At 41.7% G+C, this 24,311-nt stretch overlaps 1 protein-coding gene across 3 annotated transcripts; it reads left to right on the top strand.

Annotated features, from left to right (window-relative positions):
• The first annotated feature begins 1,081 nt into the window (after positions 1-1,081).
• Positions 1,082-23,827, top strand: LOC115411465 (polypeptide N-acetylgalactosaminyltransferase 11-like). 3 transcript variants are annotated; one of them, XM_030123600.1, is made up of 12 exons: positions 1,082-1,227; positions 4,099-4,352; positions 4,551-4,674; positions 9,067-9,233; positions 9,323-9,448; positions 10,491-10,740; positions 10,910-11,027; positions 11,422-11,574; positions 12,880-13,095; positions 14,077-14,181; positions 23,023-23,160; positions 23,454-23,827. In XM_030123600.1, exons 2-12 carry the CDS (start codon positions 4,130-4,132, stop codon positions 23,583-23,585), a joined length of 1,752 nt encoding a protein of 583 aa, XP_029979460.1. In that variant the 5' UTR covers positions 1,082-1,227; positions 4,099-4,129; the 3' UTR covers positions 23,586-23,827. The 3 variants fall into 3 exon arrangements, with proteins under 3 accessions (XP_029979460.1, XP_029979463.1, XP_029979462.1); XM_030123603.1 differs by lacking the exon at positions 1,082-1,227 and adding an exon at positions 1,244-1,493; XM_030123602.1 differs by lacking the exon at positions 1,082-1,227 and adding an exon at positions 1,508-1,875.
• Positions 23,828-24,311: the final 484 nt, after the last annotated feature.

Raw genomic sequence — 24,311 nt, 5'->3', positions numbered from 1 at the left:
GGGGGGGGGGGTGTATTTTATCATCAGATCCAGTGGAAAAGTCGCCTTTGCTCCAAAAGTCTGTGTTGAAAATGGAAATAGGAATTTATGTAACGAACTGCAGCACCGATGAATATGAAGAGACTGAGTTAGACAGAATAGGTTTAGTGATGTCACTGAGTGGACCTGAGAGAGAGAGAGAGAGAGAGAGAAAGAGAGAGAGAGCAAGAGACAGAGACAGGCTGTTAGCTCCACACACACACACACACACACACACACACACACACACACACACACACACACGTTCCTGTTTATTAATGAAGAATTTGTAAAAGCTTTAAAGGTCTACACATTAAAACTTGTGTATTTTGTGTACTGTTGTGTACATGTTGTGTTTTTGTCTGTATGTTTTCTTTGTGTGTACTTCCTTTTGTGGGGTTGCTGGTTAGGTTTGTCTACTTGTGTTCTTTTGTCTATATGTTGTGTGGTTGTGTGTGCTTTTGTCTGGTTTTGTGGTTGTGTTATTTTGTGCAATTGTGTGTAGTTTTGTCTTATTGTGTTCTGTTTGTGTTTTGTGTAGTTGTCTGTCCATGTGCGTGAATAAACTGTTGTTTTGTCATATTTTGTGTGGTTTATGCTGTGATGTCTGTGTTTTTTGGACTGTTGTGTACTTGTGTGGTTTTGTGTGTTTGTGTGTACTTCTGTCTGTATGTTGTGTAGTTGTGTGCAGTTGTCTGTATTTTGTGAGGTTGTTGTGTACTTTTGTCTGTATGTTGTGTACATAGTTGTCTGTATGTTGTGTTGTTGTGTGTTATTATGTGTGATGTAGTGTAGTTATGTAAGTGTGGTTGTTGTGTACTTTAATGTTGGTGTGTGTAGTTATATGTTACAATGTGTATGTATGTGTTATTTTGTGTAGTTACTGTTGTGTCTTATTTTGTGTAGTTGTGTTTCCGCCCTCGTCTTATTTTGAAGGTTAATTGTGTTGTGTCTTATTCTGAAGGGTCAGACCGGAAAAGGCCGTTTGTGTGTGTGTGTGTGTGTGTGTGTGTGTGTGTGTGTGTGTGCGCGCGCGCGCTCGTGCATATGTGCGCGTGCGTGCCAGCCTGTGTGTATGTGTGTGTTAACGGTGAAAGCTGCGGCGCGCGGACCGTCCTCTCGCCGCCTGATTAGCTCCATCTGCTGCTCGTCGCGGACGTACGGACCGACCGCCTACCGAAGTGCCGCCAAGCCAGCTTCCAATGACACGTGAGTAGAGTCCAGTTGAGGGTCCGAGACCCGGACCGGGGCCCGTACTCTGGATCCGGGTCAAGAACCGGATGAAAGCCCGTTGAATTCAGCGGCTAAGCTAACGGGTTCCATTATCGGACAGCGTTAAACCGGGACTTAGTCGCCGTTAAACGGAGGGAAACGGCGCAGATTCGGCTCGGCGTTAATTATTATTTAGTTTCTTCGTTAACTAAAGCGTCACGATTCCGGATCTGGACGAACTTTCCCCCAACCGGGTCCTACAGGTGAGCAGGTCGGGTTCAGACCAGGGTCCGTTTAAAACCGGACCGTTTTAGACTAAACCGGACCAGGTTCGACAGCCCGGGTCTGTCAGAAATAAAACCCGAGTCAGATCCGGACTAATTACAACCAGGTTTTAATTCGGTTTGAAGTTCATTGACCAAAACACTGACCAGAAGGACGTGTGTAGTTGGAGCTGAACTCAGTTTGTTTTGAGATTTCACTTGTTTTAGACTCAAACTGAGTCAAACCCGGGTTTAGTCCACAAATAAGAATAAGAAATGAACTAAACCGTGTCAGAGGATCAGCTTCAGACCAGACCTGAACCTGGGATCCACCAGGACCAGGACCAGGACGAACCTGAAGAGGAACCAGATCATTCAGCAGGTCTGTATCTGGACTTAAACTAGAGTTGAACTAACATGATTCAAATGTAAAGGAACATTTAAACCCAGTCTGTGTCATTTAGTCTTAGTTTTATTTCATTGGTATAAATGAAGTGAACCCTTTCATGCACAGTGGTCACTCCAGTGGTCAGTTCTTCTCCAGCTGTTCTCTGTATATTTTTATGGCTTTGGTTGTCTTAGTTCCATTTCAGCCAACACAGTGGACACTAATGCACCATCCCATAATAATCCACGGACATTCAGTCCATTACTGTAACTTTGCTGTTCTAGGTAAACCTGATCTGCACTGACATGTTGGAGTGGAAATCAGTTGCTAATTGTTTTTAGACTGTAATTAACAGTTTTCTTTAACAAAACGTTGTTTGTTTTTTTTGTTGCATATTATCTCCCTGAAGTCAGTAATAACTAGTATTAGAGTATACTAAAATGTGAGAAAATATCAGATTAGCGGCATTAAAAATGTTCTTATTTCATAGTTTTCACACATATCACTTTCTGTTATTGTGTTTTAAATACATGTTTATTTGCTTTAAAAATTAAACACATGGTGTCCAGTTGAGTGGACGTTTCTGTAACTCCAATTACAAATTTTCAATCACACTGTTTTTTTGTTTCATGCCTAAAGAGGAATAAAAACACTCAGGAAAAAAAATAAAAACCTTGACTAAGGTTCTCAAAATTTATGCATCAGAGGGTTAAAGCAGCTGACATATGACAGTGTAGTTAATTAATCCATAATCAATCACAGATCAGCAGCTTCATAAACTGACTCAATTAGAAATAAAACATGAATCTGATTGAATCCAAATAATTTCATGTTCAACCTAAAGCTCGCTCCTGTTCATTTGTCATTAAACTAATGTCTGTATTTTATTAATCAAACACATCAGCTGGAGTCTTTGAAATGTAAAATAATGGCACATTTTTTTACATTAATCATTTGACTTGAATTATTTTCCCATTTATTTCATTGTCTCTGGTTTTATTTGAGGTTTTTAATAATCGCCTACTCACACTGTAAAAAAAAAAAAATGTAAAAAACAATATTATTCCAGCAGCAGGGGTGCTGAAAAAATACTGTTAAATAACGGAAAATAACCATTTCATAAAAATACAGTAATTTCCTTAATTAAAATACAGTTTTTTGCCCTAACTTTACATGAGATTTTGCATTTTTTTTTGGACTTTTTAATGTTTAATAAAGAATATTTACATGTATTAAAACAATCCAATTCCCTATAAATATAAATATAAATAATTTTCAGTGAGACTCAGTTGTCCAATCCACTGATAAAAACTGTATTTGGACAGTTTATCAGTGCTTATACATGTTATACATTCACAAAAATACATTTAGTCAACATTTGTGTTGTGAAACCTCCTGTAATTACACAAGATATTTGTCAGTGAACAAACAAGTCTGGTTCAACTGACAGAACTAATACTTCTGTTACTGTTAATTGTCAGTAATTTTATCTCGTTTTATTTACTTATTTTTTACAGTATTAAACTTTGAATTAATAGTTTAATCTCATAAATAGAAAATATATATTTGTGAAATTACAATACATTCGTAAATGTATTTTAACTGTATTTTTCTGTGAAAAAAGTTTTTTCATTTTATTTTACATTTGACATGTAAAATCAGTCTGTTTTTGGAATTTCACTGACATTTTCCTGTATCTTAAAAATGCAAAAAAAATTTGTAAAATAAACAGTAAAAATTATGTTAAATTACAGATATTTTTTACAGTGCAGTGTTTGAAGCTTAATCAGGTTTTTCTGAAGTTTTTTGAACTTATTTCCTCTGCTTATACTGTTTGGACTCCAGTGTTTTTAGATCCAGGTCAGTCTGAGTTGCTTTATCCACAGTTAACTCAATGAAGGAGAATTATTAACCAGTGAACCTGACACCTGGTCAGGTGAGCAACAGGTGACGGTCGTCCTTTAGTCTGAGATGACGTCACACAGGCCTGAGTGGTTTAGGAAGGGTTTAGTAGGAGCAACACTCTGCTAATGTCTGGTCTAAAGTTGAAAAATATAGCATATCTAATCTAAAAGTAATGAAAAAATAACTATAACATTTCTAAGTGTAATTACATTTTTTGAACATGTCAATCGTAATTTAGAATTTGTTGTAAATTTGATCATTTTATTTGGAAAATTTCATATCTCTCACCCCCCCCCCCTCTCTCTCTGTCAGTGTGATGTAAAGCGATGCTCTCTCGGCCATCATGGCCAGTGTCACTCTGCGGTACTTCTGCTATGGCTGCCTCGTCACCTCGGCCACCTGGTCCGTCCTCCTCTTCCTCTACTTCTCTCTGGGGCCGGATCCCGGCCGTGGGCGGATCCCCCTGCAGCACCGCAGCCAGCCAATCACAAAGGGCGTGGCCGACCGGAAGGCGGGGCGTCGGCCTCTGCCGGCCCATAAGGGGGTGGAGCTATCCCCAGAGATGGGTGAGTGACGGGTCAGAGGGAACGTAGAACACCAAGTAAACAGTCGTATACGTTTGATTTTCAACAGTTGACTGTTCTGTTATCGTTTCATTAATTCAGTGATGTAAAATAAAACTAATGGATGGCTCATCTCAGAAACCAGTAGAAAGTCCAGGTATATGCGTGACTGGTTTGTGTGCAACGTGCTTCTGTGTTCAGGTATGATCTTCAACGAGGCGGATCAGGAGGTCCGAGACACCGGGTACCATCGACACGCCTTCAACGTCCTCATCTCCAACAGACTGGGATCCCACAGAGAGCTGCCCGACACCAGAGACGCCCAGTAAGGAACCCCCCCGCCCAAGGACCGCTTCAGACCGGGTCCACTGTCATTGGGTCTGAGTCAGGACCAGCCAGAGCCAGGCAGACTTCACCACAAAACATGACCAGTTTAGTCCAGGAAAGTTCTGGGTTTAGACCAGGGGTGTCAGACTCCTTTTAGTTCAGTTCCACATTCAGCCTCATATGAAGTAAAGTGGGCCGGACCAGGAAAATAACATAAATAATAGGTTAAGACAGTGTTTTTCAACCTTGGGGTCTGGACCCCACATGGGGTCGCCTGAAATTTCTAGCAATTGATAAAAAAAAGAAAAGAAAAAAAAAAAGCTTACTAATAAAAATATATGGTGAGTTGAGAGACAATCACAATACATAAAACACAAGACAAACTCTGAAGCTGAAACTGAAGCACCGCACTGCAAAAATCTAAATCTTACCAAGCGTATTTTTGTCATTTCTAGTCAAAATATCTCGTCACACTTAAAATAAGACATAATCACCTAAAGAGTAAATTTTAAGTGAGATATAAGAACTTATTTTTAGACAATAGATATTGAAAATCTTATCAAGATCATTTTCACTTGTTCCACTGGCAGATTTTTTTGCTTAATTCAAGATCTTTTTTGCTTAATTTAAACAAAAAAACTGTGTACATCTATACATTATATAGATTAAATGTCCTCTAAAATTAACATTTATTGCAACATAGTACAGCAAACTATTACATGATCAAAAACATTAATTTTAGCCAAAAAAATAAAATTTCTCCCTTTTGAATGTCTGGGGTCACCAGAAGTTTGTGATGTTAAAATGGGGTCATGAGCCAAAAAAGTTTGGAAACCACTGGGTTAAGAACTTATAAATAATATCAACACCAAAGTTTTCTCTTATGTTTTTGGGTGAAAAAAGTAAAATTCCATAATGAAAATGTTTACATCTACGAACTGTTCTTGAACATAACTTGAACAACCTGAAAATAAGTGACATTTTAACAATATTACACCTTAGTCTGTCATTTATACATGTGCATCACAACTTACAGATCACAGTGGATCTGCAAATACATACAATATTTAGTAACAGGCAGAGTATTGGTAAAATTCTACATACTTCTCTTAAGACATTTCATATTGTTCATATTTGTTCAGGTTATTCACTTTTTTTGTAGAAGGATAGTCTGTAAATATAACCATTTTTGTGTTAATTTTACCTTTTTTTTTAACACTAAAACAAAGACAAAAAAATATTCATAGGTTGTTATGATTGTATTTTCCTGGTCTGACCCACTTCAGATTGAATTGACCTAAAATGATTTTCACATCCTTAATTGTTAATATCTTCATTATAATTTTTGCATTTCACAAATTCATCTGAGGGGCCGGACTGGACCCTTTGGTGGGCTGGTTTTGGCCCCCAGGCCGCATGTTTGACACCTGTGATTTAGACTACATCTCCTCCTCCTCCCTCTTTCTTCTTCTTTTTCTTGTACAGGTGACTCCATATTTCAGTGTTCATCTGTTTTACAGTTGGAGGTCATAGGTCAGAGGAGGAATGTGCTGACTTAAGGTCATTGAAGTTAACGTCAGCACTGATTCTTTAACCTTTAACTAAAATGACATGTTGACTGAACCTGAAGAAAACTAAAACATCTTGGTTCATTATTTTCTTTTTTGTGCACAGATTGTGAGTTAATCAGAAATCAATTTGACTTTTTTATTTTACAAAATTCATTTTAATGTAGTGATTGAGATTATTTAAGTCACAGGTGTCAAACATGCGGCCCTGGGGGCCAAATCCGGCCCACCAAAGGATCCAATTTGGCCTGTGGGATAAGTTTGTGAAATGCAAAAATTGTACTGAAGATATTAACAGTCATGGATGTTAAAATCATATTGGGCCAATTCAATCTCAGTTAGGTCAGACCAGAAAAATACTATCGTAATAACCTATAAATAATGAAAAAAGATATTTTTTTCTCTTTATTTTAGTGTAAATAAAGTAAATTTACACAAAAATGTTTACATTTACAGACTAGCCTTTTACAAAAAATGTGAATAACCTGAACAAATAAGAACAGCCTGAAATGTCTTAAGAGAAGTATGTGGAATTTTACCAATATTCTGCCTGTTATCAAATGTTTTGTGTATTTGTAGATCCACTGTGATCTGTAAGTTATAATGTACAGGTATAAATGATAGACTATGGTGCAGTATTGTTAAAATGTCACTTATTTTTCTTCAGAATTTTCAGGTTCATGTATTTTTATGTTATGTTAGAGTACAGTTCGTAGATGTAAACCTTTTTTATTACGAAATGTTGATTTTTTTCACTCAAAAACAGAGAAAACTATGGCTTGATATTATTTCTAAGTTTTTATCCTATTATTTTACTGGTTTGGCCCACTATATATCATATTAGGCTGTATGTGGCCCCTCAACTAAAATGAGTTTGACAGCCCTGATTTAAGTGAATTAAGTTGAGATTGAAGGAATGGGTTCAAATATAAAGGCTGAACTGATTTGAGGAGGACCAGGTCTAAGTATGTTGGCTTTAGTTGTTCTGTCGTGTTGTTGTGTTTGAGCTCGTCCTATCGATGTATTTACCAGCGACTGAATCTGATGCAGTGATGTTTTGTGGTGTCACTGTTAATATTCCTGTTTAGTGCTTAAGCATTGACATTAAAGTTTCTACAGTAAAACTTTGGTCAATATAGACATGTTATACCTCATTATAAAGCTTAGATTCTCCACAGTTGAGTCTCTAAGTTTATTTTACAGTTTTCCTGAACAACAAACATAACGAAAGAATCCCCTGGGTAGTCATCACAGATAATGGAACTAGTGGATGTAGTTCAGGTCGTATTTTATCCACAAACTAAAAAAGGAAATATTCTGAAACCAGAGATTATTACCTTTAAATGAGGCATCTTTGCTTAATTTAGTCACTGTGGTTCTTCAGTTCTAAGCTTTGGAACTTGGTAAATTGGAGGAAATGAACACTAATTAGGTGGCAGGAACAGGTTAACCTCACATGAACCTAACTGTTGCATGTCGTAGACAGATGTCGTCTATAAAACACATCTACGTTGGTCCATTTGTTTTAATCTCAATTCGACTCTTTAAATTCAAAGATGATTTTCACAGGTTTATCTGAATTTTTGCACTTTTAAACTCTTGAGGGTTGCAAACATGACAACGTGAGTTTTCAGTTTTATGACATGACTCTGTTAATGTGACTCTGATACTTGTTTTATGACGATAAAATGTCCCAACGTGGGGTTTAATGAGGGGGACATGATTCAGATCCAGTGTATGAGTATGGGTGTGTATTGGTAAGAATCTGGCAAAATGATAAAAATCACAATACTAGGTTCACGATATGATATATCACAGTATATCGTGATACTGTTAAAAAGGCAATTTTTTTTATTGGTTTTGTTTCTTTTTTTAAATGGTTATTTCTTTGAAGAATTGAATTACAGCAGAAATCTGCACAAATACTGAACACATTTTTATTTGATCAGAACAGGATCTAATGTTATATCACAACATTTTTCTAATTCTCCTAGTTTCCAAAGGAATTACCATCTGTTTCTCAAACAATAAAAAGTGCTTTTAGGATGCTTCAAATAACCATTATTTAATAAAACAGTGTTAAATAATAATAAATAAGATATAGACAATAAAGAAAACCAAAAAACAAAAATGAACCTCCGCTGTATCTGCATTTGAATAGATACCTAAAAATATCCATACTTTACTTTTTCATGTCAATACAGTATTGTGTAATGAAATATCGTGATATATTACAGAACCGATGTTTTCGAACACACCTAGTGGCCTAGTTTATTCCAAGTTACACATTGACTCGGGCGACAGTTTTCTCCCATGATGCTTCTCTCCTTAGCAGCAGCAGTGTTGCCTTTTCTTTTTTGATTATTTTCTTGAAGAATTTAATTACAGCAGAAATCTGCACAAAGACTAAACACATTTTTATTTGATCAGAACAGGATCTAATGTTATATTACAAAATGTTCCTGTGTTCAAACTGAAATCATATTTTACAGACATTACAGTTCAAGATCTGTTCAAATGTTCGTATTCTATTAGTTCAGAACTAACATAACATTATTTTTGTGCAATCCCAATAAAGGAGCTAACATTATTTAATAAAAGAGTGTTAAATAAGAATAAATAAAATATAAAGAAAAAAGAAAAATAAAAATGAACTTTCACAATATCTGCTTTTGAATAAATCCCTAAAAATATCAATGCAGTACTTTTTTATATCGATACAGTTTTGTGAAATGAAATATCGCGATATATTGCAGAACAGACATTTTCATACACCCCTGGTTCTTCAACCGATTCCACCTGACTGCTCCTCATCTGTCCAGGTGTCGTGATAAGGCATATCCAGCGGTTCTACCTTCTGCCAGCGTAGTCATCTGTTTTTTCAATGAGGCGTTCTCCGCCCTGTTGAGGACCATCCACAGTGTGTTGGACCGAACGCCCACCTACCTGCTGCACGAGATCATCCTGGTGGACGACCACAGCGAGCTCGGTAAATGCCGTAAACCAGAGCCCCATCCGCCCTGCCACTGCCGCCGCCTGTGTTTTCAGATGCTGTGATGTGCTGCTGTTTGTGTTTAGATGAGCTGAAGGATGACTTGGAACGCTACGTCCACGACGAGCTGCAGGGGAAGGTCAAACTGGTGAGGAACGACAAGAGGGAAGGACTCATCAGAGGACGCATGATAGGAGCCTCGCACGCCACCGGTAAGGCTGTTTATTCACTATCATTATCACTCCCTACTAGGGCTGGGTATCATGGCCAATTTCCTTAATTGATTTGATTTCGATTCATAAAGTTCTGAATGGATTAACTTCGATTCAATTCGGTTCAGTATTAATTGGTTGATTCAGATTAATTTAGTGATACCAAAGTACAATTTCAAGTTGTAACTTGATTATTTGACTACTGCAGCCATGCAACACAGAATCAATAGATATTAGAAAGGAAATAAATGGAAATAAATCTGACATTTCAGCAGTAAACAGATGAATCTGCTCTGAAATAATGAACAGGACACAAACATGTCCATGTTTCTATAGAACAGACTTCTTCTTCATCTTTATTCTGTTTTATACCTGGTGCTTCCAGCCTTAAGGCTCATTACGGTCACCCTGGGGCACTGACACCAGTTTGACCCCTGAAACAGAAGCATGTTGGGCCCTTGATACAAGAAACTCACTGGAAGGGGAGGGTGGGCGGAGCTTTGTGATTTCCGCTTTACTATTCCTGTAACTCCACCCTCAGCTACAGGTGATCCAAGTTAATATTTCTAGAACAACTGGCTTCTGCGACCCGCCTCCGCCGGCCAGTTCCTCCACACTGTGGGTTCCAGTTTGAGGGCAGGAGGACCTCCCAATGAGGGGTTTTCCCCACCCTTCCTCCCACTGAGGGGTTTTCCCCACCCTTCCTCCCACTGAGGGGTTTTCCCCACCCTTCCTCCACAATCCTCCCACACCAGAACTGTCGCGAGCACGACCAAGACGAGGGGTTCGCGAGATGGACCCGGCCGTACTTCCACGTCGGCGGTTTCCGGGTCATTTACTCGTAGTCCTGCTCTGAAAAAATTGATCTCATCCACCATTAATCGATTACACAAAATTAAAAAGAAATCGATCAAATCGATTTTTTTTTTTTTTACCCAGCCCCACTGATGATGTTGTTCCTGGACCAGGTGAGGTACTGGTCTGATGTTGTTGTTGTTCCTGGTCCAGCTGAGATACTGGTCTTATGTTGTTCCTGGTCCAGGTGAGGTGCTGGTCTTTCTGGACAGCCACTGTGAGGTGAACCAGGCGTGGCTGCAGCCTCTTCTGGCGCCCATCCAGAAGGACCGTCGGACCGTCGTCTGTCCCGTCATCGACATTATCTCGGCGGACACGTTGGCCTACTCACCCTCGCCAATTGTCCGTGGGGGGTTCAACTGGGGTCTGCACTTCAAGTGGGACCCAGTTCCCCCCGCCGAGCTCAGCGGACCCGAAGGAGCCGCCGGACCAATCAGGTACCAGATCACCGATTGATCGAACACGTGGGGTTACACCCAGGTGTCACATGACCAGGAAAAACTGGGAATGTCATAAAATTACAAAAAATAAAATAAAATCATTGGTTTTGTAAAAGTGGTGGAAATGTAGGTTTTATGGATCTGCTGGTGGTCTGCTCCCCCTCAGATCTCCCACCATGGCAGGGGGCCTGTTCGCCATGAACAGGAAGTACTTCAATGAACTGGGCCAATACGATGCTGGCATGGACATCTGGGGCGGAGAAAACCTGGAGATCTCCTTCAGGGTGAGACAGACACAGTAACACAGTTTAACATGGTGTCAGTGAATGCGTCACAGTTTAACCCAGTGTTAATTTAACCCAGTGTCAGTGAATGTGTCACAGTTTAACCCAGTGTTAGTGAATGTGTCACAGTTTAACCCAGTGTTAGTGAATGCGTCACGGTTTAATGCAGTGTTAATTTAACCCAGCATCAGTGAATGTGTCACAGATTACCCCAGGGTCAGTGAATGTGTCACAGATTACCCCAGGGTCATTGAATGTGTCACAGATTACCCCAAGGTCAGTAAAAGTGTCACAGTTTAACCCAGTGTCAGTGAATGTGTCACAGTTTAACCCAGTGTCTGTGAATGTGTCACAGTTTAACCCAGTGCCTGTGAATGCACCGTGTCTCCTCCAGATCTGGATGTGTGGCGGTCAGCTGATCATCGTTCCCTGCTCCAGAGTTGGTCACATCTTCAGGAAGCGGCGTCCATATGGGTCACCTGGAGGACAGGACACCATGGCCCACAATTCACTGCGGCTGGCGCACGTCTGGATGGACGAGTACAAGGTAGGACCATATGTCACACACTGACGTGTCCACAGACAGGTCAATAAGCAGGGCTCCAGACTGCGACCAGTTTGGTCACATTTATGACTATTTTTCAAGACAGTGTGACTTAAATTTAAACTAGGTGCACCAGCTTGACTTCAAAAACACGAGTTTTTTTTTTTTCCAATTCATCAACTTAAATCATATGAACCACCTTATCCCTTTAGAGGACACTCATAGAAATACTCTGAAATTCAGAATTTCAACCATAGTGTGTTATTGGAGGACCTAACAAGACTTTATCACTTTTGTGAAAATTTAAAATGTTTTTATTGTTATGTAGAAAATCAAAGTTAATGAAGCTTTATATATATATATATATATATATATATATATATATATATATATATATATATATATATATATATATATATATATATACTATATTTGGTTCTTTACCCATAAGTGTGTGTGTGTGGGGGGGGGGGGGGGGGGGGGTAAAAAAATTAAAAGATACAAGAAAAAATATAAGAAAAACATGTAAGGTGAGGAACATGTATTTAAGTACATTAGAACACACTAGACCTTACAGACCCTGGAGACCACATTGGACCTTACAGACCCTGGAGACCACATTGGACCTTACAGACCCTGGAGACCACATTGGACCTTACAGACCCTGGAGACCACATTAGACCTTACAGACCCTGGAGACCACATTAGACCTTACAGACCCTGGAGACCACATTAGACCTTACAGACCCTGGAGACCACATTGGACCTTACAGACCCTGGAGACCACATTGGACCTTACAGACCCTGGAGACCACATTGGACCTTACAGACCCTGGAGCCTTGGCGGAGGTCTGCGCTCTCCGAGTGCTTTTCTAGTTTTTGTTGTAATGTGAATCATTTTTCTTCAGTAAATAGTTCAGCTTTTCAAAGAAGTCTCGCGTCAATGACTCCAGCTCAAGAACTGGACACAAAATGGAGTGTTAAGAAACTACACCTACGAACTTACTACAGAATATATGTTGAGTTGACAGAGCCAATCCCAGTCCACATCAGACAAACTGTGGTTGTGAAACTGCAGCACTGTGGTTCTGTTTCTCTGTGGTTCTGTTTCTCTGTCAAATGTTCATTGTGGTCGGTTTCAGATGCTGCAGCTCTTTCATAGTTTGAGTTCTTGTTTGTTCAGTATTCATTTGCTGCTGATTAGACCTGTGGTGGACATCTGTCCTGTGTCCGTCCATCCTCAGGTCAGTCTGGACTCATGTTGTGCTGGTCTTCACATGTCCACTCTGGTCCTACCTGTGTCCTCAGGAGCAGTACCTGTCTCTGCGTCCGGAGCTTCGTGGACGTGGTTTTGGGGACATCAGTGAGCGTTTGTCTCTCAGGAAGCGTCTTCAGTGTCAGTCCTTTAAATGGTACCTGGACACCGTTTACCCCGAGATGCAGACGGTCGCCAATGGCAACAAGCAGCAGCCACTGTTCATCAACAAAGGACTGAGACGACCCAAAGTCCTGCAGAGAGGACGGGTACTGACCTCTGACCTCCTTCACCAGGGTTCAGTGAAGCTAATGTTAGCGATGGTTTTACTACAGATGCAGAGCAAATAAAAACATGGGTTTGTTTTGGAAAAGCTTGGCACTAAAAAAATAAAAGATCAGATATATTTTCATTATTAACTAACTGAGGCTACAACTGTTTTCTCAAAAGACGCAGTTTTTAAGTTTCGAACTTAAAGTGATTTCACTGCAGTCTAAATGAACTGAAAACTACACTTAGCTCGCTAGCTACTGGTAACTGCTGTTAGCTCACTGTGCTGCTTTTAGCTGCTATTTCATTATTAGCTAATTTTGGCTCAGGTTGGTACATTAGCAGATGTTAGCTGCTTTTAGAACACCTGTCTATGTTAGCAGCTGTAAATCTGTTAGCTAATCTTAGCTACTTTTAGAAAACAATGGTTAGCTCCTGTTCACACAATAGCTATTGTTAGCTGCTGTTAGCTCACTGTGCTGCTGTTAGCTGCTATTTCATTATTAGCTAATGTTGGCTCAGGTTGGCGCACTAGCAAATGTTAGCTGCTTTTAGAACGCCTGTCTATGTTAGCAGCTGTAAATGTGTTAGCTAATATTAGCTGCTTTTAGAAAACAAGGGTTAGCTCCTGTTCACACAGTAGCTATTGTTAGCTGCTGGTAGCTCACTGTGCTGCTGTTAGATTGTTAGCTACTGTTAGCAAACTAATGTTGGCACCTATTCACATGTTAGCCGCTCTTAGCCTGCTACCCTCATGTTAGCTGATTAGGTTGACATGAGGGTGTACATATTTCATTACATATTGTATATTGCATATTGTATTATATTTCATTACATATTACATACGTATTACATATTTCATGGTCTTTAAATGTATAAACTTGACATGGTTTTTCACACCTGTAGAGTTCACTCTCCTGTTTCTACAACAGATCAGATGGAGATGGAACTGAAGTGTTTGTGTCCTGATTGTGTTTCAGCTTCGTAACCTAGCAACAGGCCGTTGTCTGGTGGCTCAGGGTCGGGCCAGTCAGAAGGGCGGGGCCGTCGTCCTCAGACCATGTGACCCCAGAGACCCTGAACAGGTGACGCCAGCTTTTTTTCACCATTTCTGTTTTTTGGGTTTTTTATTTTTTTTGCTACAGTGGGTTTTAAATGAGTGACTTCGAATCATTTTGTCTTTATTTTTTTTCCTGTTTTTATGAGTTTAATATTTCCTGTGTTCTTTTCATTCCTTTTAACACTGTCCTGTCATTGCCATCATTGTGTAACTGACCCTGGGCTTTATCCAACAGGTTTGTTACCATCCCCCCACACAACCCCCAGTTATGCCAGTATTTACATTTACAAACTATCCAAACAAAAAGGATGTGAATAACCTGAAAAAAAATGGAATTTGTTAAGAACTATGAGTAAAATTTGATTAATATTATGCCTCAATTTATCATTTATACATATGCGTTATAGGTCAAATCTACAAAGGCACAAAACATTTAAGAACAGGCAGAATATTGTTAAAATTGCACTGAATTTTCATTAGACATTTCAGGTTGTTCATATTTGTTCAAGTTATTCACATTTTAAAAGATCGTTTGTTAATGTAAACATTTTCATAATTTAATGCTTTTTGCACTAAATCCGAGAGAAAAAATTGGTGTTGTCATTATTTATAGGGTATTATATTATTTTTGAGTTTGATGCCCTAACGTGCACTTTGTAAATTCATCCCACGGGCCAGACTGGAAACTTTGGCACAAGGTTAATATCATTGATGAAAACTAACGAAATGGCAAAAACTAGAATTGAAAAAACATTTTTGTTAGCTGAAATAAATAAAAACTATAATTAAAAAAATAAATAAATAAATAATTGAAACTGTATTGTGTGTTCACAAAACGAACTAAAACTTTAAAAATTATGGATAAAATTCCCTTCGTTTTTGTTTTTGTCAATGTCGGATTGATATGAAATCAATTTATTTCGCTCTAGCAATTTTAGCTGCTGGTACCATATGATATTTAAGGGTCCATCACTTGTGTTCACTTGTGGTTTCCAGTCGTCTTCTGGTCCCCACTCTACCTGGAAACATGGAGACTAAAGTTGGGAGAAAGCAGCAGAGTCCTGTCTGGGATTTATTTGAATACGACGACAGAGAAGAAGAGAAAAGAGACGATAAAACTAAACTAAAACTAAGCATTTAGAAAAAAATGAAAACTAATAAAAACTAGCAAACCTGCTCTAAAAACTAATTAAAACGAACTGATTTAGAGAAAAAAAGTCAAAACTAAATAAAACTAAACTAGAATGAAAATCCAAAACTATTATAACCTTGCTTTGGCGGGCCGGTTTTGGCCCCCGGGCCTCATGTTTGACACCTGTGCACTAAGACATCTCAGAGAAACTGAGAAGCAGACACCAAAAAGGTGCATAATATACATTATATAGCCTAAACGTGGTTTAAAATTAACGTTTATTTGCAACATAGTATAGCAAACTATTACATGATCAAAAACAAATTAATTTTACCCAAAAAAATTTCTGTTTTGAATGTATGGGGTCACCAGAAATTTATGATGTTAAAATGGGGTCACGAGCCAGAAAAGGTTTGGAACCACTGCTCTAGAGGGTCACGGGGGCGGAGCCTATCCCAGCAACCTCTGGGCGAAGGTGGGGTTCACCCTGGACAAGTTGCCAGCTCATCACAGGCTGAACATATAGAGATCAAACAACCAATCACTGTCACGTTCACATGTATGGGCAATTTAGGTTAACCAATTAGTGCATGCCTTTAGACGGTGGGAGGGAGCTGGAGTACCGAAGAGAACCCATGCAAACACGGGGAGAACACGCAAACTCCAAACACAAAGGCCCCTGGGTGGAATCGAACCCAGGACCTTCTTTTTTTTTTTTTTTAAAGAATATATTTATTAAATTTTCAGTTTTTAGTAGAGGGGTTTATTAGAAGTCCAGTGTAGCAGTATGTTCTTTCGGGCACAGAATGTTAAAATATTATATCGTTTCCTATTATGTTTTGTACTGATACACCTATTTGGTAAAGCCAAGGAGAAGAGAGAGAGGATCAAAATCAATGGGTTTTGAGAATTTTTCTAATTTCCAGTAGGACAGACTCCCACTATCCCTGAGTGTTGGGGCATGACCAGAGACAATGTGTGAGGCTGCCCTCATATATTCTACATTTAGAACATTGGAGAAGAGCCCGGTTTACATTTAGATAAACGGTTTGGTGCCAGGTGGGCTCTATGTCTTCCTTCCTCGTCTTCTGCGCATGCGTGGCGTCTGTCAAACCGCCGGCGGATCTACTCTCAGAAATCCAGCCTTTTAACTACTTATTTCTTGCCTTTCAACGCTTACTCACTTGAACCCAACCTCTTAACCGTGTCTTTTTAACTTGACGCCATCAATCCAAACCTTCATCAGGACAGGTCAGTATTGTCAGTGGATCCTTACCTCTGGTTGTCACCCACCGCTTCCCGCGCTCTGCCCGGTATCTCGCTGCTTCCACCATGGCGTCATCCTCATCAGCTGGAGATAGTCCTCTCGTCCAAGCAAACAAAACCCTGGTAAAGGCTTACCAAACTATCGCGGATCTCAAAGAGGAAATACTGCGCCTCTCCGCAGAACTCGCGGAGAAAAATGCCCAGCTCTGTGGTTTCTCCAGCCGCCTTCCCACACTGTCCAGTCTGTTCCTGAAAAGCGCAGAGAAGCCCAAAGCCTCCTGTGATGATACGGTGTTATGGGATCCTTCCTCTGCCTGTTCTCGCCCCCCGTGTTCTACACCCTGGTCTGAAGTGGTGATTCGTGGCCGCAAAAAGAACACGAGCAAAGACTCACCACCGCCGACCATCAACACATCAAACCGCTTCGCCGTCCTGTCCGTGGAGGACGCTCCGGCTCCCCCCGCCAGGGCTGGTGTGCCCCCCATCCCACCTGGCTCTGTCCCGGAACCGGCTCCTGCTGACTCCGTGGCTGCCACCGAGCTGATTACCGGCGACGGTCCTAAAGCCGGTCCTCCTGTGAAGCCGTCGAACAAGGGTCCCCGCTCCTCGGCCCGCTCCTCTGCCCGGCGCCGCCTCCTCCGAGAGGCCGTCCGCCGTCACTCCGACGGTCCACCCGTGGAATGTCCACCTAGAGAGACCAGGAACCCTTCACCTTCAACACCGTCTCCTCGACCACTTTTCCCTCCGACCACCGCTATCCTCGGGGACTCCATCATCCGTCACATCCGTTTCTTTAACGCCATAACCAGGTGTTTTCCTGGTTCCACCGTCACCTCCATCCTCCATGAACTCCCTCAGCTGCTGCTCTCACTGCCGTCCACCGTTACGCGGATCATAGTTCACGTGGGCTTCAATGACACTTCTCTTCAACAGTCCGAAGTGACAAAGGTTCATTTTAAAAACCTCTTTGATAAACTGAAAGGATCCGGGAAGGCTGTTTTCATTTCCGGGCCCCTCCCCTCCTTTGCCCGTGGTGTGGGCCGTTTCAGCCGCCTCCTCAGCCTGAACACCTGGCTCCAGTCCGCCTCTGCTCTGAACGGCTTCAGTTTTATTGATAACTTTAATCTGTTCTGGAACCGCCCCTCCTTCTACAAGTCCGATGGTGTCCACCCCTCTACACTAGGCAGCAGGGTCTTGGCTCAAAACATCCAACACGCTGTCCTGACCAAAACCACACCCACACCAATGTGACTATGCCCTCCCTCTTCTGCTGCAGTCACCTGCTCCCCCTGCTGGTCACATCTAATATCACCACGTTCAGAGTCTCCTATAAAATCTGTAGTGAGAATAAACAACACCCCAACTGATCTCTCCTCCTTTCCCAGGCCCTCACTGTCCACCTGTCAACTAACCACCTCAGTGAATTCCTCTTCTCCTTCCCCATCTCCAGCAGCCTACACCTCTGCCTTGCTCTTCCCCATTCCTGTCATATCCAGGTCTCGTATGGGGTTTCACTCTGCTAAAAGGCACCGTAGGTGGTTGACACAAATCCCATTACACACAGCGGACACGAACACCATGATGTCACCACCACCTAGCCGGTTTGGATTACTAAATGCACGTTCCATTGCCAATAAATCCTTCTCCCTAAATGAGCTTTTTACCAACAGGAACTTGGATGCATTATTCCTGACGGAGACGTGGCAAAGGGATGGGGAGTTCATTCATTTAAATGAACTGTGCCCTCCTGGCTGCTCTGCTGTTGGTCAGCCCCGCCCCTGTCGCCGGGGCGGTGGCCTTGCTGTAGTGCACCAAGACAAATACATATGCAGAGGGATGAGCACCGATGACTTTCCCTCATTTGAGTCACAAATGATCAAGATTGGCTCGTCCAGTGTGTTTTACTGTTTCTTAATCTACCGTCCCCCTGGCCCTGCTGGTGCCTTCTTAAGCGATTTCAGTGATTTCCTTACATCGATAATAAAACTGGAGAAGGTTTTAATTCTTGGGGATTTCAATCTGCACATCGATAACAATTCATCCAGCCCAGCAATGGAACTTTTAGCCATGACTGACACTTTTAACCTCAAACAACATGTATCTGGCCCCACCCACAAGAAAGGACATACCCTGGACCTGGTTTTCTCATTGGGCTTACACGTCACAAATGTGTGTGTTGAGGATGTCCACTTGAGTGATCATTGTGGTGTGTTTTTTGACTTATGTGTGCCTCTTGAGCCCAAGCCTGCACCTAGAAGGGCCAAGAGGAGGATCATTACAGAGTCCACAGCCCAGGATTTCCGTGCCCTGTTTAACCCTAGTCTTCTTAATGAGTGTCCCGATGTTGATGAGTTTATCCAGTGCTTTGCCACACACTGCAGCTCTATTCTTGACCAGGTGGCTCCCGTGAAAACTAATGTCACTCGTAAGTGGTCTTGTCCCTGGATAAATGAAAACATCTTAAACCTAAGGAGAACTTGTCGCAAAACTGAGCGTCTTTGGAAATCAACCCAGTTGGAAGTACACAGGTTACATCTTAAAGATCTCATAACCTCATTAAATAAAATGATTAAGGAGGCAAGATCCAGCTACTTCCACAAACTTATAGCCACAAACAAGAAAAACCCCAAAGTAATCTTTGACACAATCCAGTCCATTGTGTCCCCTGCTGTCCCTGCTGCCCCTGTGCTCTGTAAAGCTGACAGCAATGACTTCCTAAACTTCTTCACAGACAAGATCAGGGATATTAAACACAATATCCCACCACCCTCTGGCCGTCTGACCCTATCTGATCCCCCTCTGCAAACCTGGTCCTCTTTCGACCCTGTGACACTGGAGGACATCTCAGCACTTTTATCCAAAACGAAACCCTCCTCCAACTCTGCAGACATCCTCCCCCATAAGCTCCTTGTCGGTGTCTTTGACACTATTGGACCATGGGTCATAAAGTTTTTTAACCTGTCGCTCACAACTGGTTTGTTTCCCAGCTCCTTCAAACAGGCCATCATAGAACCTAAACTAAAGAAAACCACACTGGACCCCACAGACTTCAAAAGCTACAGGCCCATTTCAAAGCTCCCCCTATTGGCCAAAATCCTTGAGAAAGCAGTGTCTAAACAACTTACAGCTTTTCTGGAGACACACCAGATCTATGACACTTTTCAGTCTGGGTTTAGACAATGCCACTCAACAGAAACCGCACTATTAAAAGTGTCCAGTGACATCCTGATGGCGGCTGACTCCGGGAAATCCACGGTCTTGGTCCTGCTAGATCTCTCCTCGGCCTTTGACACAGTGGACCATACCATAATGATTGAGAGACTGAGGGACCTGGTAGGGATGTCAGGTCATGTGCTAGACTGGTTCTCCTCTTACCTGACCGGCAGAAGCTTCACTGTGTCAATAAACAACTTCCAATCTGACTCAGCGGATCTACTGTGTGGTGTGCCCCAAGGCTCTGTCCTGGGACCAGTCCTATTCTTACTCTATGTCCTCCCACTTGGCCACATTATCCGACAGTACAGTGATGTCTCCTATCATCTATTCGCGGATGACATCCAGATATACTGCTCCTTTAACTCCTCTGAGCCCCACAAACTGAGTTCCTTAATCAACTGCTTGTCAGAGCTGAAGCAGTGGCTAAATGATAACAGCCTCCAGCTGAACTCCAGCAAAACTGAGACCCTCATCATTGCCCCGGATAGTGCAATCCCAGGGATCAAACATCACCTTGGAGACCTGAGTTCCTCGGTAAAGACAAAACTGAGGAATCTGGGTGTCATCTTTGACCAGGACATGTCTTTAGAATTCTACTCCAAACACCTAGTCAAAAACTGTTTCTTCCACCTACGCAACATCTCCAAACTCAGATCTATGGTGTCCACAAATGAGCTCGAGATGATCGTTCACGCTTTCGTATCTTCTCGCTTAGACTACTGCAACAGCCTGTTTACATGCTTAAACAAGAAGGAGCTGGCCCGTCTACAGTTTGTCCAGAACTCTGCTGCCAGGCTCCTGACCCGCACAAACAGGAGAACCCACATCACTCCCATCCTTAAATCTCTCCACTGGCTCCCTGTTCTATATCGTCTTCATTTCAAAATTCTTGTGCTAACTTTCCGGGCCCGACATGGCCAGGCCCCTGCATACATTGCTTCCCTGATCCAGCCCTACAGCTCGACTCGTAGCTTGAGGTCTTCAGGACAGTACCTGCTGATGGTTCCACGGACCTGTTTTAGCACACGCGGTGACAGGTCTTTTAAAGCTGTGGCACCACATCTATGGAATGACCTGCCTCTACACCTACGGTCCATGGACTCTGTAGAGAGCTTTAAGAAACACCTCAAAACCCTCCTGTTCAAAAAGGCTTTTTAGTCTCCCACCTGACCCAGGACCACCACAGACTGACTACACTCTATGTATTCATCATAACGTACTCCATGTGTCATCCCCCCCCCCCCCCCCCCCCCCAGTCTCTCTATATCTCTATCGCTCTCTCTTTTCTCCTCCTTTACTCTCTCTCTCTCTCTTTAACCCCAACTGGTCAAGGCAGACAGCCATCCTTCAGGAGTCTGGGTCTGCTCGAGGTTTCTGCCTGTTAAAGGGAAGTTTTTCCTCGCCACTGTCACCAATCACAAGTGTTTGCCCCTGAAGGATTCTGTTGGGTCTCTGTAAACTTAATTTGATTCTGATTTGAATTGATAAAGCACTTTGTGACTCTGTCTGTGAAAAGTGCTCTATAAATAAAATTTACTTTACTTTACTTTACTTTATGTAACAGTTTAAGTTGTGAAGCCCAAGAACGATCGCAGATAGTAATTTTTTTTGGCCGCATTCCAAATTTCCCTCCACATGTCTTGTGTGATATCAATATCCATTTCTCTTCCCCATGAGTGGGCCAAAATAGGAGAATCAAGCTTACAGTGACCTTTCAGAGTTTTATAGCACATACTAATGCTGCGTTTCCACTACATGGAACCGGCTCAACTCAGGTACCAGGTCTTATTCCTGAAAACCGTTTCCATTACAGGATACTCCCCACTTTACAGTACCTGGACATCATAGCGATGCGGCGTGTTACTTCCGTGTTGTCTGCTCAGAGAGTCGCAGATAAACTCAATGTCTGAAACCTCATTGTCCTTCATTAACGATGTTTCTTTTTTAACAAAGTCTCTTATCTGAAAAAAAGCGGAAAAGATTGTTTTTCCCTATTCCAAAGACTTCGACAACTTGGTCAAATGACATGAGAATTCCTTCCTTAAAAAGACAACCGGAAGTGGAAATACCTTTAATTACCCAGTCCTTAAAACCTGAATCTAGCACACCTGGAAGAAAGACCAGATTATTGACTATAGGGGTGTAGGGGGAGGTTTTCCCAGTTCTCCCTTCAATGTGATGGGCCATTCACCAAGCTCTGACTGTATTAACAATTATTGGGTTATTACAAAATTTATTTACCATTTTCATATTTTTCAAAAAGAGCAAGCTTTTAAGAGGGCATCCTATTATATAATGCATGTTCTGTGTCCGTCCGATCAATGTCCTGATGTTGCAGCACAGGAGGGCGTTTGTACCGGTTTTCCTCAGCTTTCACAGGCCCGATCTCCGCCAAACTCACCAAATGAATGGGAACATTCCCTGACTATCTACTAGGCACAGTTTTATGTCCGTATTCAGATGTTGTGAGGTATGCTGGGACATTTTAGCCTCTCGTGCTGTCATACAATAGGACCATGGGTACAATGCTGCTAGTTCACATAATGAGGCCTCTATGTCCAGCCTCACTGCAGATTAGTGTTCACATATCCACTCTCGGGTATATAATAAAAGTGAACTCACCTGATATTTTTTCAGATCTGGAAGATCCAGGCCTCCATATGATTTAAAATATGGGAACCCAGGACTTTCCTGCTGTGAGGCGCCACTATGCTGCCCAACCATAGTTCAAGAGTTTATTTGTACTTTAAGATGTTTTCTTTTTTTTTTTTACACAATAATAATTTTATTGATTATTTGATAATAATGAAGTCAAAACCCACAAATATTTCCTGTTGGATTTACAGTGAATCGATCAATAATGATACGAGTGCTGTTCAATAAGGTCATGGCCTCACCCAGAAATACTGAGTAAAAATCAAATGCATTGGTCCGTGTCAATGGTGATGGGATAGTGATGCTTGAACATCGATGGACCAAGTGCATTGCTGTAAATGGAGATTATGTTGAAAAATAAAATATAAATTATCAGTCTGTGTTGTTCTGTTCTGGGTGAGGCCATGAACTTATTGAACAGCCCTCGTATCAATCAATAATGACTCTGTGGTTCTTTGTATCCCTAATGAGTTCAAGTCAGTCTTATGTCTTCTTTGTTGGTAATTTGTTTGCGTTGTCACGGTAACATCACCTTACGTTTGGTGACGTCCCGTTGGTGTCAGAGGACTGATGGGGTCATGTGACCTGTGTGTGCAGGACTGGGCCTACGACGAGGAGGGTCAGCTGGTCTTGGCCGGTCTGCTGTGTCTGGATGTGTCCGAGATCAGGACGTTCGACCCCCCCAGGCTGATGAAGTGCCACGGCTCAGGGGGGTCGCAGCAGTGGAGTCTGGGGGTGAGATGATGTCATATCTGTCCTGCTTTCTGATTGGCTCTCAGCTTCAAACTGGCTGTGAGCTTTAAAGTCGTCTTAAATGTCTGTTCTCTGATTGGCTGTCATGTCTTCTTCCTGCTCTCTGATTGGCTGTGAGCTTTAAAGTCGTCTTAAATGTCTGCTGTCTGATTGGCTGTCATGTCTTCTTCCTGCTCTCTGATTGGCTGTGAGCTTTAAAGTCGTCTTAAATGTCTGCTCTCTGATTGGCTGTCATGTCTTCTTCCTGCTCTCTGATTGGCTGTCTCCATCTGCAGAGGTCCAATCGTCTCTACCAGGTCTCTGTCGGTCAGTGTCTCGCCGTCGCTCAGCCCGTCGGGCCCAAAGGCTACGTTGCCATGGCGATCTGTGACGCCTCGGAGACGCAGCAGTGGCAGCTGGAGGGCTGATGACGCCGCGGCGATGTGATGACATCACAGAGACAATCAGCTCAGGACGGTTTCCTACCCTGGAGGGCGTGAACCTGAGGTTAAATGTGATTCTGTTAATGTTTACAATCAGACTGAACATCATCATCATCACTTCTACAGGACACATGTGGTGACCTTTGACCCCCTCAGTGACAGTATTACGGTTTTTAAAGCTTGTGTTTGTGTTGTTTTATCATCAATAAATCTTTAACGATAATGACATGAAGGTGTGGCCTTTTCAGGGTCGTGTGCTCTGGGTTCAGTCTTTCAGGCTCAGACTCAATCTGTCCAGATGTTTTTGGCGTTTCCATCGGAGTCGATCAATGTGAATAAAGTACCAACGAAGAAAAGTACGTATAAATCTACTTAAACTACACAAAGGAAGGAAACAAAAAAAAAATGTTTACACACTTGGGATATAGAGGGTCCGCACGTGACGTCACCGCTAGTGGAAGTCACCGCAGTTCTGCCCACTGAGTGGCAGAAAGAGGGAGATGAGTGACAGCGTTGGCTTCAAGTCATTATTTTACTGGTTCAGGCCTGCGTGAGATCAAATGGGGCTAATTAAAAAAAATTATGTGGAAAAAATTTAAGTGAAAAAAATAGCATTACACTGAAAATATTTACATTAACAAAAGTATTCTTTCACATTAAAATGCAAATAAATACATAAATAAAAACAAAGATGAACATCCTGAAATGTTC

The sequence above is a fragment of the Sphaeramia orbicularis genome, chromosome 20 (assembly GCF_902148855.1).
Source record: "Sphaeramia orbicularis chromosome 20, fSphaOr1.1, whole genome shotgun sequence".
Taxonomy (NCBI): Eukaryota; Metazoa; Chordata; class Actinopteri; order Kurtiformes; family Apogonidae; genus Sphaeramia; species Sphaeramia orbicularis.
Note: the sequence above shows the minus strand (reverse complement) of the source record. Positions and strands in the feature narration are given on the sequence as shown.